The 13902-nt window shown below is 37.6% G+C and overlaps 1 protein-coding gene across 1 annotated transcript in view; it reads right to left on the bottom strand.

Moving 5' to 3' along the window:
- Positions 1-12863, bottom strand: part of LOC139145493 (serine/threonine-protein phosphatase 6 regulatory ankyrin repeat subunit B-like) — a 102818-nt gene extending 89955 nt beyond the window's left edge. The window contains exons 1-4 of the mRNA XM_070716706.1: positions 12792-12863; positions 12495-12620; positions 2512-2610; positions 1540-1647 (exon numbers count right to left, since the gene is read on the bottom strand). Coding sequence (XP_070572807.1) covers positions 1540-1647; positions 2512-2610; positions 12495-12620; positions 12792-12863 — 405 coding nt within the window. The remainder of the gene's footprint in view (positions 1-1539; positions 1648-2511; positions 2611-12494; positions 12621-12791) is intronic.
- Between the last annotated feature and the right edge of the window lie 1039 nt (positions 12864-13902).

Here is a 13902-nt window from a genome sequence, read left to right as displayed (position 1 = left end):
ACCGTCGATACTAGAATTTTTATGAGTTTGTGTTTCTTCGTCGTTGATTTCGATTGAAACGTTTGATTTGTACACCGCTGACATTTTAACGGTATAATAACGGCCTTTGGTGTTGTCTACCTCGTCAAAATTGCCCTTCTCGATGTCCATCAAACAACATAATAAGCATAGCCGATAACCCAAGACACGTACCAATCATCCCTAAAGCAGTAAGAATGTTTTCTGAAGCAACATGGACGGGTTTCAAGTTCAACATCACGATCAATGCTGCCGCGGCAGTCAACGAGTCGAGCCGATGAAGCAAAGAGCGTACATTATTTCTGACAGCAATGACGATACTCCGGACTTGAGACTCATCAGAAGAAACGCTATTCTATTTTTCAAGAGCGACGAGTTCACAAGGTTATCAGTGCATTTAAAGGTGCAAGCTATTGTTTTGTCCATGCATATTGTGCATCACGTTTCCTGTATTGTACCTTGTTGTTGAACTTCCGTCGTCTCGCGTCTGAGCTAAGAAAGACTCGTTGCTTGTATGTTGTCTTACCGATTGAGTCAGAGCCGAACACTGTTCTTCATTATATTTAAACAAGCTCATTTTATTCGTAAAATATTAAACATACAATTGACAATTTCGTAAAACATAATAATTGTTAATTTTGAAAGTTTCATACAAACTTGCAAAGAAGAATTATTTGAATGATGTTCGAATATTGACAAAAATAACCCGTTCTCGCCAGCCGCGGCTGAGTGTCGCGACGTCCCGCTTGTACGTCCAATAATTTATGAATGAATTTTCACTAAAATTGATGTTATAGTAAGTACCAAATAAATACCTTGGATTAAAAATCCATAGTCTTTCCTATTTCCGCTTGATTCGCACAGAAAAAGCCCTACGAGAGACGCTTATTATCCATACGAGCAGCCCCGACATGTTGAGCTGACCGCAGTCAAGTCAGCTGTGACTCAGCCACGACCGCATAACACAAGCGTATGAATTCTTGTAAAATACTCCCTCTCGTTTTTTCCCAGTAATTATCATTCCTGGAAGGTTATTCACGGGAAACTGGGTCTATATATATGTGTGTGTATGTATATATATACATATATACATATATACATATATATATATATATATATATATATATATATATATATATATATATATATATATATATATACATATGTATATATATATATGTATATACATAAACGGCGTTCACCAAATTATACCTTGCAGTAGTTCGATATAATTTTTTAAAAGGTAAACCAATATAACAAGTCCCCTCACTAATTCAAACTTCGAAAGAAACTTGAATATTTCTATCCATCAGAGGCCTATCGATACATTCCAAATGACAATAATATAATTTACATCATCAGTCATCAAGTCAAAAATACAGGAAAAATCAAATGACAAGCTGAAAGACGATAGATATTCATTGACAGATTAGTAAGACGAGCTTGTGAAAGATTTTACAATTATACTCAATGTTCACCTTAGTCTGGTGATTGTCAAGAGTGTGTTTTATAACAACTTACCCTTTTTAACTCATTTATATTCACGCCAGCCTGAAGAAGGTCTTCAGTCATTTGTTTATCATGATTTGCCACTGCCCACAACAGTTGGGAAACATTGGATGTGTCATCCTGAAAAACACATTGGCTTATTCCAGCAGTATATCTGTTAGTCAATGAAGGTATAATGCAGGACGCCCAATTCTTATCATTCGCTTTCTTAACAAATGACAGGATCATTCCATTGTATACTATGTGCAGTTGAACATCATCAACTAAACTCTAAATTCTAAGTTCGACTTTGCCTAGGTATTATTTCGCACTACTACGTCCCTGTTTATGAAAGTTAATATGTGCCTTTCATTAAGTACATTTTGTAGAATATCTGACAGCGGCTTCAACAAAAAATGCCAATATTTGCAAGTAAATGCATTTCGGCGCACTTTCATTAAATGTCTTGACCGTATTACACATATTTAGATCTTACCACGTCTTTACACACTTTGCCATTTTCCATAAGCAGTAGTCTCACACATTGGATGTCTCGCTTCTTAAGTGCAGAAAACAGGGGTGTTTCACCGAGCTAAAAGAATACAAGTACATTAGCATCCCTTTCTCCTAAACTGAACACTGATTGCCATCCTTTAAACACAACACAATAACTTTTGGTATTTAGAAATATCTTAAAAGTAACCTGTAGTGTTATGGTTGAAAAGAAAACTAAATAAGACCAACACAGAGCGACATCATGGCAAAGATAATGCTGAAGATGTGTCTATGTTATCGAAAACCAGTGACTAGTGCTTGCGAAAATCGTCTGAATTTTACTTTAGTGGCACGTTTAGAGAGGGTACCAAACTACAGGCTATCTGAATTAATAATCTTGCTTGAACTTAGGAAAACAGTTTTTCAATAGACAAAAAAAACCGATTGTTTAAGACATGAATGATGTGTCTAGTGATTAAAAAAGACGAAAGAATAGAAACATGATCCTACCTTATTTTCTATGTTAACATCGACACATTTCTTGGTCAAGATATTGATAACTTCTTTGTTGGATTTATAGACAGCGTGATGGAGAGCTGTGTTGCCATCCTATCTCACATGAGAATGCCAAAGAAAAACTCACATAATTGAAATTTTCGTCAACAAAATGCAATAAAAGTGATGTTTGAGCTCTTTAGTTTTTACAACTAAATTGAAGTACAATATTTATCATATTAACGATTTTTCAGTATTTTTCTTGAATAAGTTTAGACTAAAAGAATATTACATTTCATTGGCAACAGTTTCTTAACTTTATCAAACGTTTGGTAAAAATGTTAAACATAACACTGGTTATTTTATTATATATGTTTATAAAATACAATCTAGATTTGTCGTTTGAATTTAAGAGGATTTCGGGCGATGATTGTAACCATGAAAAACATCCAATCCGAAAAATAAGAACATTTTCTCTTAGGAAATAAATGTACAATAATATTTTTTGTCATTTTGTATTTGGTATAAATATATAACTTTTTATTCAAGCTAAGGAAAAAAGGTCGGGAATTTTTAGCTTACAATGTTTGATAAACAACAATATACAAACATATACCGACTCTCTATATTTGTCTAATACATTACTTTACACGTACGTCTATTTATAAAATGCACAGTACAGTGTACATTTGGTGTGCAAAAGTCTGCATTGCGTAAATTATTGTTCTGCATAGTTATACGCTATATCAACGTATTGTTATGTTCCATATACGAAGATATGTAATGTATACAACTTATTTTTGTTCGATATACGTAAATATACTAAAAGTACATAAAGCGCTTAGACCAGTGTTTACCATCTTTTTAATTTGACGATTTTGGAGAAATTAAGCATGACAAGCTTTTCTTAATCAGTCACTACAAAGACTCCGAATGGAAAAATGAGAAAATGAGAGTTTTCATGACTCAGACATAGCTGCTACATGGTCTTTAAACAAATTGACCGTTAATTGTTGTTTTTGCGAACATTTAGCTACTTAGATTTCAAATATATACACAACTTACAAGGTAAACCCTGTTAACAAGAATTGTAATGACCAAAATTGAATTTTGATCTTCTGATTAAAAGATAAAAAGTAGAACCGACCTTATCTTTGATATTTTTGTTCGATCCTGCATCTATGAGAATGTTCACAGCTTTATGAAAATCATTCGCTGCAGCTTCATGAATGACAGCCAGACCACGCTGTAAAAGTTAAAACTATGCTGAATGGTACATTTTAGAAACTTCTGCTTAGAAATATGCCATATACCTATACAAAAAGATAACTGAATTGTACTTGGTTTATTCAGTATTTTACTGTTAACGTATCAATACATGAAATCGGACGTTTACGATTTTATAAGCTAACGTAAACGCGCCTTATCCCCTTCCTGTCCAATTGATTAAGCCGGCTTAAATTTTCTAGGGGCGCGACCGCAGAAACGTACATATCCTGAATTTCACACTGACGGTGTTACAGGCCGTGTACGTCGAATCTACAAATACTGCCAAATGTACGTTTCAGCATGATGATTTGTTGCAATCTTCAACTATAATACCTACATTATGAGCAAAGTTGACTTTAACATACACTTTTGTGGTTAAATGGGCTGAAGCTAGAAAGAAAATATGCTATATAGGTTTCGAGCAGGGTTACTCAACTACGTCGAAGTTGCTAACGAGTGACGTCATTCGGCAGACGGGGCAATGGTCACCACTGCTAGTTGTCATTATCATTACATAAGCAGATCGCTCGTAACACACAGGTATGAATCGCTTCGGTTATGTGTCTTACTATAATCACATTATTTTAGCTCTGGTAGTATGCCCAATTATGTACAAAGGAAAATTAATAACGGAGCGGTCTCGGTCAATTATAGCACAGAATGTCTCCCAGTAAATACGTAGACTTCTCAGTAACTAAAGGCTGACGGTAGCCATATTCACTCTGACACCCGGACCATTTTGACAGTTTGATTCCCCTTTTCAGTCACTTCCAACAAGGGAAATTCTCATTTCACTCCATTACTTCATGTTAAAGTACGTTTTAAGGCGAATTCTTATTCTACGTTTCCTTTGAAAACAAATATTACTTTTGTGAAAGGCATGTAAATATTAAAACCTGTTGTGCATCTACGCCCATAAAATTACGAGAGAATTGAATCACCGATCGTACGAAACGAGGAAATGGAAAACATATTTTAACAGAAAATATGGCGACCATTTTCCTGTAAGTATTCTCAGTCAGCATACTCGCGAAACCAACATCAGAAGAGTAACTATAACACTGCATGCTTTGTTGTAATGTCAATCATATTCTGGAAAAGCGTTATCAATGCGAAATCCTTGCAACAAGATGCTAATGTCAGAAAGAACATACAGTTTGTGGACGCTTAAATCGTTTGTCTCTCTCTCTCTCTCTCTCTCTCTCTCTCTCTCTCTCTCTCTCTCTCAGCTCATAGCCGTTTCGATTTTTTTTTTTGCCAATATAAATTTTTGGGTTCTCGGTCATCACTACATATTTGGTGTCCCTTTCTTTCAAGTATCGGGTATGTCTCTGTCGTCACTTTTATATTAAATTCTTTCCGTGTTTAATATCAAACACTCAAAAACGAAGAACAACACTGGTAAATTACATGGCGTCGTTAGTTCCAAAAGTCAGTAAAACTGATAACACGTCGCCGCCTAGCGCCTGGAGCAAGTTATCACCATTGAAAGTCTGTAAACGTTTTGCTTCGGAATGGATGTAGCTAAAATGACGGAGCAATGATACCAATTTCAGAGGTTTAGCGTAAATTTTATGATGATAGCAGGCAAGAATTAGTTGCAGAAATATTACGACCTTGTAGGCTTGGTTGGTCCTCACTTAACACTAACAACATAACAAGAAAAGTTGAGTTCTCTCTTAGTAAACAAGAAGCATCTGAATTACTTCTTTTTTGTTTTACAAGACGCCGGCACATCTTTTCGCACGACTTTGACTGACATGTATACCAGCGCTTTTGATTTATAGAGAAACATCAATACTACCGACCTGTTGCACTTACGTAAATTTAAATGAAGTGCCTGGCACGAATCTTTCTGCAACATTTGTTTCTCAAACATTACCGTATCAAGACCTTCTACACTTTGCTTACCGCTAACACAGGAATACGGAAGGCGATGTTCTTTGTCTTCTGCATAAAATCACACAACACCTTGACACTTCCAATGCGTCTGTTCGAACTTTAATTTATTTGTCGACTTTTCCAGTGCGTTTACTATATCACCAAACTTGTTGATCAGAAAATTGAAAAATATGTCAGTCAACATGCAGTTAGTCGGTTGGGTCGCAATTATTTTGATAAGGAGACCACAGTGTGTTGAGATACATTCGATACGATCGTATAAACGATTGGCAAATGCCGGCTTGCCTCAACGTTCACCGTCATTATTCACCATTTTCACATCTGAATGTACTCCTATGCATGAGGACAGTAATGATAAGCTTTACAAATTTGCTGATGATAAGGCTTTACCTGCCCTCATTACAGCAGATCAGGACACAAACTATAAGCAATAAGTGAGCAGATAGGTTACGTGGTGTGATGGTAGTTTCTGAATGAAGGAAAACAAAAGAAGAAGAAAACTGATTTCATGAAAAACTAAAATCAGTCCACCTCAGTTAAAATTCAAGTGTAGGGAGGTCGAAAGGATAAACATTTATAATAGTTTGGAAACTTTGATTCTTCAAACACGGTTTCTTGTGATGACCGGCCAAATTAACATGTCAAATCGTAAATGTCAACAAAGATTTTTTCCTGCGTAAATCAGTTGCATACATCATATACATCGTGTCATCGAAGCAGCTAGGAATATTCCCGGCATACCATTGCCTAGATTTGATGACATGTACTCGAAATCAATGAAAAACAAATCTAGGACTGTGCCTGACAAAGCTCATTCACTGCATAGAAATTTTATTTGAAAAATGAGATCTGGTCCAGATATCGCTCAATTTGGTGCGGCACGAAAAGGTTTAAAACTACTTTTGTACCTTAGCAGTTATGATTTCTAAGGCGAAAATCGCATCGCGGAGACAGCTAATGTCACAATTATTTCGAATTTCATGAAAAAACTACCGCCAGAAAATGACCGGACTAACTGGCTGTTTTGTATTCACATAAATTATTGTGATGGCAGGCTAGCCTATGACGTCGAACTGTCAAGTACGGTTTCCCTCAGCTACCGGGAGGAGAACTTCATGGACGTGCTAACTGATCTTCGTTAAGTGGGATTAGCTTATAAATAAAGGCTGGTTCTAAATCAATTACTCTCTTTTGTTCACTCACCGGTTCCTTTCCATGATGGGGAGACTGGAAAACTACCCAGAGATTCGTAAATGTTGGAATTTTTGCTAGCGGTAATGTGTGTTTTAACAAACGACCCCAGTTCTTCTTTAAATGTTTTGCCTGTTTTAGATTAGCAAGAATACGAAGCCCTCCTACTGATTCCGGCAATTCGTATGCAGTGTTCTCTCAAAAGGGTTTGTAACGTATCGGGCCAGGTACCGTTTATTTTGCTGGTATCTGATCGATCAAACCGATAACATATCCGATATCCGATATCCGTTTTACTTTATCCTCACGTCAGTGTCTTTTGTACTGAACAATGTAATATCGTATCACCCAGTTAACTCCATGATCGTATTTTAATTGTTTAGTCAGTGTTCGCATTTTCAAAGCCTGCTGTATTTGAGCGATTGACACAGTGACAATGCCCTTTCAAAAATGAGAATTAGAAATCGACTGATGCAAAACAGACGACGTAGAGCAAAGCCGGCGTGAAAAAAACTGACAACGCTGTCCTGTGCGACAGGCTTATGATTAGCTGACCACAAGTAAAATTGACAGTTATAGCTACTTATAAAAGTGGACTGCAGTTTGGGCTGTTTCACCTTTTTCGAATTGAAATATCTTCCGATTTAACAATATTGCCAGCATTGACAAGCGACGATGTAACTGAGTAGTCACGATACCTATGCATGGTCCACATTCTATGTTTTCTCTTAAATCGAGTAAACGGCCATTTCAGGGCAGTCACCTCTTCCAAAAAGAGATCTACGGTAAACGCATGTCTTCATGTTTATCAGATTGGTTTCTCACTCATAACGTCAACCAAAACTTTGATAATAGTCACAAATCTGAAACGGGGAATTTGTAAAAATCCCTTTTTTACAAAAGATGGAACCCAAATTTTACAAAGCGTTGTGAATTACGGAATAAAATTGAAAATTTTACATTAGGCAGATTGAAAAGAATCTGTTGATTCGGTAGGTATGTCACTTTTATCCTGATTGCTGTGCAATCAATGTGTTTGAATATGGACATAAAATTTAGGGGAGAAATTTTGCGTCCGTTTCGAGCCTTGTGATTTGGTACACTACTGCTGATCAGTCGACCAAACTCATCCATATTGCATGTATTTGTTGTGTACTCTGCATTTTTCCAGCATTTTAAATTAGATCTGTGGTATAATCGTCGGAAAGTTGTGTATTTGTGCATGTTGGCACTTGTGTGCATGGCCCACGGTCCCTCTATCGTGAAAGGGCGAATCAGAAATAGATAAGGTTTTAATAAAAAGATCAGTCAACCTTCCGCGATCCACCTGATGAAGCTGCAGGTGTGAACAACGAACTATTTGGCCATATATTGTTTCACTGGACTATGATACTTGTCTACTTTTGTCATGAAAGTAAATAGCCACTCACATGAGTGGCAGCTTGTAGAATGGAATCTCAAATGACGGAACTGCAAGTAAAACCAAACATTTTGCAGTATATTCAATCTACAGGCTTCCTTCGATAATAGAAGACTCATTTTGATGTAACATCCACTAATGGCGTATGTATCCACCGTAGCCAACATGTCCAGGCCTTCGACATGAAAAGTAAAGCTAACTTGACATCGTAATTGCGATAGACGTTCGTTTTCTCGCTCAGCACGGACAATTTTATAAGTCATGGTTCAAAGAACGATGAATTTCACTGGTGACTGCTACGAATTTCACAGCCATATTATTTCTATTTTGATCTTTGAAAGATCTTTTGAATTTGCGTCCTGTAAAGGAGTCCGGTAAAGGCGTACTGAGACGGAGCAAAATCCGTTAAATATTTATGTAGATGCATGACGTTTTTCTTGCATAGTTGCTTTCCCTTTTCCAGATTAAAGTTAGACCGTTACTTCAATTAGCTTTTTTTCCTTCCTCCCAGGATTGTATTTTTACTTTGATATTGAACCAGGAAAATAATTTAATGTTAGCTTGGCTCGGAAACCATCTCTGTTTTAGCTTTGTGTGTAGCCATTGCGGTTCTCTATTTCGTTTGACGCTGATTGATTTGGGGGCTAGCCTTGTTTATCTTGGGCCTAGTAGACTCTAAAAATTACATGCCGGCGGTACAAATATGCTATTTAGTGAGCTCGGACCAGTCACGGTAACCGTGGACAAGTGGATTGGCTCACCCCTAAATTGTGTATGCAATAGAATTTTTTTTGAATTTTACTCGGTTTTCCATGATTATATGCATCGTGCGGTCACATGCGCGCTGATCGACGACGTTTCTTTTTTGGCGAATCGAAGGAAACAAGTCCAGCAGCCGAAGCGACTGGATGTCTATGTCGTTTTGGGATATAGTTGTCACGATGGCACCAACCTTGTCGAAATACTATTACATGTACTCACTATGTGACTTCAAAAAGACGTAAAAAATACAGAAACGGTAGCTCCGATGGCAAATCTGTTTGCACTGTCCGATGTTTTCTTGGAAGAAACCGAATTAAACATAACAATCTGACCAAACGGTTCTTTTCAGGGTCACCACCTCCTTCAAACACGAGAACCGTAAACTGAGGTGTTCAATTGATTTTTACACTAATGATGTTAATCCCAATGAACAATCAGTAATCTGAAAATCGGGAGAATTTCTAAATATCCCAATGTCTGCATTTTTTTACAAAACACTGAATGAAAGTTTAACAATCGTCGTGAAGTATGGGATAAATTAGAAACTTATACATCAGACGAAATTAAAAGAATGTGCCTGCGATACGAAACAATCGGATGGCTTCGGTTTAGAGGTCTCTTGCGCTCATCCTTCATGTTGTTTGTTGTGTAAACAATGTGTTTTATATGGAGAGTATATGTTCGGAGAATTGTTTTGCATCAGTTTTGTCCATATGATTTTGTGCTGCAGATCAGTCTGTATACCTTAATCATGCATGTTGCAGGTCCATATGTTGTGCACCTGGCATTTTATCCAGCATTTTAAATTGGATCTGTGGTGTGATCATCGGACGGTTTTGTGTTTTGTGCGCCTCAGGACTTGTTAGCAAAGGCTTGCCAGACACACATACGTTTACTCGCCTTCCACCGATCAAGCTGATGAGGCTTAGGTGTGGAAAACGAACCATGTAGCCATACATAACGCTTGTCATTGATACTTGTCTTCTTTGTCATCAAAGTAAATAATCGCTCAAAAGAGTGACAGTTTTTTATTCTCACTTTGCATCAAAGCTGGGCGCGTCATGACAAATTCCTGCATAAATGCATATCAAACTAGAAAGCATTTGCAAGCAAAAGCGAAGTTCCGAGACCAGAGCAGCGCAAGAAACAAGAGAATGTGTGACAAAGATAGGTGCAGAATGAAAGAGTGCTTTGGATTTTAATATTCAGGGCTGATAGCAGTAAACACCATAATACAACTAAAAGCAAGGCAGTCCGGGGAATTACAGTACACAGATTACAAATGCCTACATGTACGGTAAAAACGCAACAGATACATACGGGGGCGACAACGCACGGAAATGTTTATCAGACGACATTCTCGCGAGCCAGAGCAATAATTTTCACTCCGCTGACCTACCAAAAATCAATCGCTTGACGGGTAGCGCTGAGTTGTTGCCGTAAAGAGGCGTGTCATTTACGACGATGATCAGACGAAAGGAAACATCGGACCTAGGCCGTTGAAATTGAGCCACATGCATTTTCATTTGATTAAAAGCACAGACTAAAACAATTTTCATTGCTATGTCGCTGTTTCACAAGATACTGACCATTTGATCTTGGAAAGTTGAGTTGCTTTTACGTGCAGCCAATGCATCCCGGTGCATGACAGACAGTACGTTCACTATGAATGCCTAGCTCTGCATGGCAGGGCTGTGTGTTACCGGCGTTAAACGGCCTCCCACCACAGCCCCGCAGACTGATATAGGAAAAACCGCTGGTGGCTCCTCAGAAATACGGCGGGCAGTTTCTCCGCCAAAACAGCCGATTTTGAGTCCAAATTTTGCATTGATCATCGTTTTCGAGCACACCCACCTCGCCTAGGTACACGATGTGCCCAGCCGCGCTTGTAAACTTAGGGAAAGGCTACTTTTCTCTCTGTGTGCGAGCGAGGCGATCGATACGCCGCCATGTTGTCTATGAGCATTCGGGCGAAACAGTATAGCGCCACGTACGGCGAGTATTTAGAGAAAAATAAAATCAAAAAGCAACAAAAAACAAAGCGAAAGAAAGCTAGAATTATTAATAACTGAACGCAATATGATAGTTGAGCAATGCCAAATAAAAAATAAATAAATAAACAAACAAGAAATGCCCGTACAAACCCGTCAGAGCTGAGCGATGACGTCATAGGCATGTCACAATGCATTCTGGGTAATTATGGTACAATTTGTGTATAGCATGTTCTATGGTAGTAATACCGGAAATAGAGAAAGAAAGAAAGAAAGAAAGAAAGAAAGAAAGAAAAAAGAAAGAAAAAGAAAGAAAGAAAGAAAGAAGGAAAGTGAGCAAAAACTAACAGTTCCAGAGCTGGTCTCTAGAACTAATAAACTGTTTACCCTGTAATTTCACAGGTTGAAAGAATCTCTTCCTCGTGGCGTTACTTGCATGAAAGGTTTTTGATTTTTGCTTTTCACATTGTTCCTGTCGCCACTAGATCATATATCGATATCTTACTTTGAAACGTTACTTTTTGGTGATACAGACTGTCAATCTGAAGGACTAAGCCGACTGCAATTGCAGTCATATATTATATAAAAAAGCTTTCTCGAGATTGAGTGCTCTGTATATGATCCCTTTCGATTCCCAACAGTCGAAACCGACGTTTAGTATGCAGTGTCTCAATTATTCAACAGACTGCCTGACTGACAAACATTAAATCCAAACATTAAATCACAGTCCCTCCTCCCACTTTGATGAATGTTTTAATTTCAGAAGCATGTGTGTTTCACCCAATATAGCCGTTTCTTTGACTGTAGGGTACACGAAACAGGCCTACATAAACTTATAGCATTAGTGCAAAATACAGTAGGAATCAGTCCTCGATACACTCTCTAAGATAGTGCAATCATGGAGGTAATGGTACAACTATGTCCTGTAAATCGCAAAAAATCACACGCGCAGATACCGATACCTTATATTAGCATGTTACACAATCAGTTAGTGACGTTTACTAGCAATACTTTGCTTTTACAAATACAAAGTTTCAACGAATTAAGACGTTGTAAATGGGTTAAGGGTATTTGATTCAACGCTACCGACGTGGCCCATACCGATGCATAAGTTTAGCTTGATTACAGCAGGTCAGGGACATTAAAGCCATGTCGTTTACGCCGGCCATATGAAGCGGATAAGCTTACGGTTAAGTAACGTCTCGCGAGGTGAAGAACCGACGGTTCTCTTCAGGTCAAGTTGGATCAGCCATGAAACGGTGACAAACGGATGATAAACGGTTGCTAAACCAGAAGTGTAAACGGCTGATTCATGCAGGGGACGCGTACAATTGTCAAAGTCGTCTTGAAAATTATACCAAAATCATCACCATAATTGCTGGGAAGCCTGTTGCTGTATAAAAATATAATAGTTGCAATTAAGCTTTTTGACAAGAGTTAAGATAAACCTGAAACTCAATTACCTCATTCATACCATCAATTCCGTCTCCAAACGTCTTCAAGAAATCAACGAACTCAATGTTTTCATACTTTGCTGCTGCAACGTACAGAGGTCTGTGCATTCTTGTGAACATTTCTTTCTCACATATCTACAATTAAGAAAAACACGGTCAGCCTTTTATCTTAAAAGCGATTTTTGTATAAAAAGTAAATGCTTAAGGTGTTACAAATGCATTGCAATTTTCCAGAGACATCATGCCAAGATTCCCCGCACAAACACTGTGGGTTCGAAATAAATTCCATATGAAAAGATACCTTACTTGAGGTGTGAACTGACTGTCAATCGGTGATTGCTCTACAACTATCACGGGCGGTGACGTCTTCACAAACATTGTGATGTTTTGTTCTACTTGATCGGTAGTTTATTTATTCTCTTGGGAGCCATAAGCCATCAATTCGGTAACGCGGGAATTTTCCGCGTTCAGGGGATCAGCCTAGATACATGGTTTGTGCCGGTCAATCCCCTCATGATTAATTCGGACTTGCAAGTATCTGAGTGAATCGACCTTGCTTCCGTGTCTGCCCTGCAATCTTTATTTTTGTTAGATATTCCCCTATATATTTATTTTTAATAAGTAATAATAACGTTCTCGTACAAAGCATCAGCTGTATACCTGAATTAGAACCAGACAATCAATGTGACACGTAAATACTAAATTTAACTAACCTCGTCATTTGATACAAAGTTTGCACCTTTATCGAGTAGTACTTTCACAAGCTTTGTATTTTTCTTCTTTACCGCGTAGAAAAGAGGTGTTTGATGATTCTGTAGACGTAAGATCAAAGGAAACGAAATACCCTCCTTACTTTGCTAAGCTAAGAATGCAAAATGCTCTAGTAAAGGGTAAACACCATGCTTGTGTCTCGAATGATAAAACTCTCGAAGATAGCGAGTTTAATACATTGTTCTCATCATCATGATATACCAGATAAACCTTATGGGTGATAGCATAAACCTATATATTATATATATATATTGACGGGCAGAATAATTTTATAGCAGTCCTCATCGCACGTGTGAAAATACATTATTGAGCGTAAAACAAAGGTATCTATATGGTAGTAAGGAAACTTTACGTCATCCATGATGTTGATATCGGCTCCAAGATGTATACATAGTTGAAGATATTTTGGATCTTCCTTTAAAGCCATTAAATGAAGCGTTCGGGCACCAAAAAAACCAATCCTGTGTAATGAACATCGTACATATATGAGTATTATATATTTATGTGTGTTATTAAACATGTCGATTATAGCTTATATGAAGTTAGTTCTGAACAAGCCAGCAAGGAAAATTGTGACAGCACATAAGTTTTTTTGTACAGTGTTGCATAATGCAGAAAGAAAAGAACATACCTCTTGCACAGTAGT

Source organism: Ptychodera flava, chromosome 1 (assembly GCF_041260155.1).
Source record: "Ptychodera flava strain L36383 chromosome 1, AS_Pfla_20210202, whole genome shotgun sequence".
NCBI classification, from domain to species: Eukaryota; Metazoa; Hemichordata; class Enteropneusta; family Ptychoderidae; genus Ptychodera; species Ptychodera flava.
Note: the sequence above shows the minus strand (reverse complement) of the source record. Positions and strands in the feature narration are given on the sequence as shown.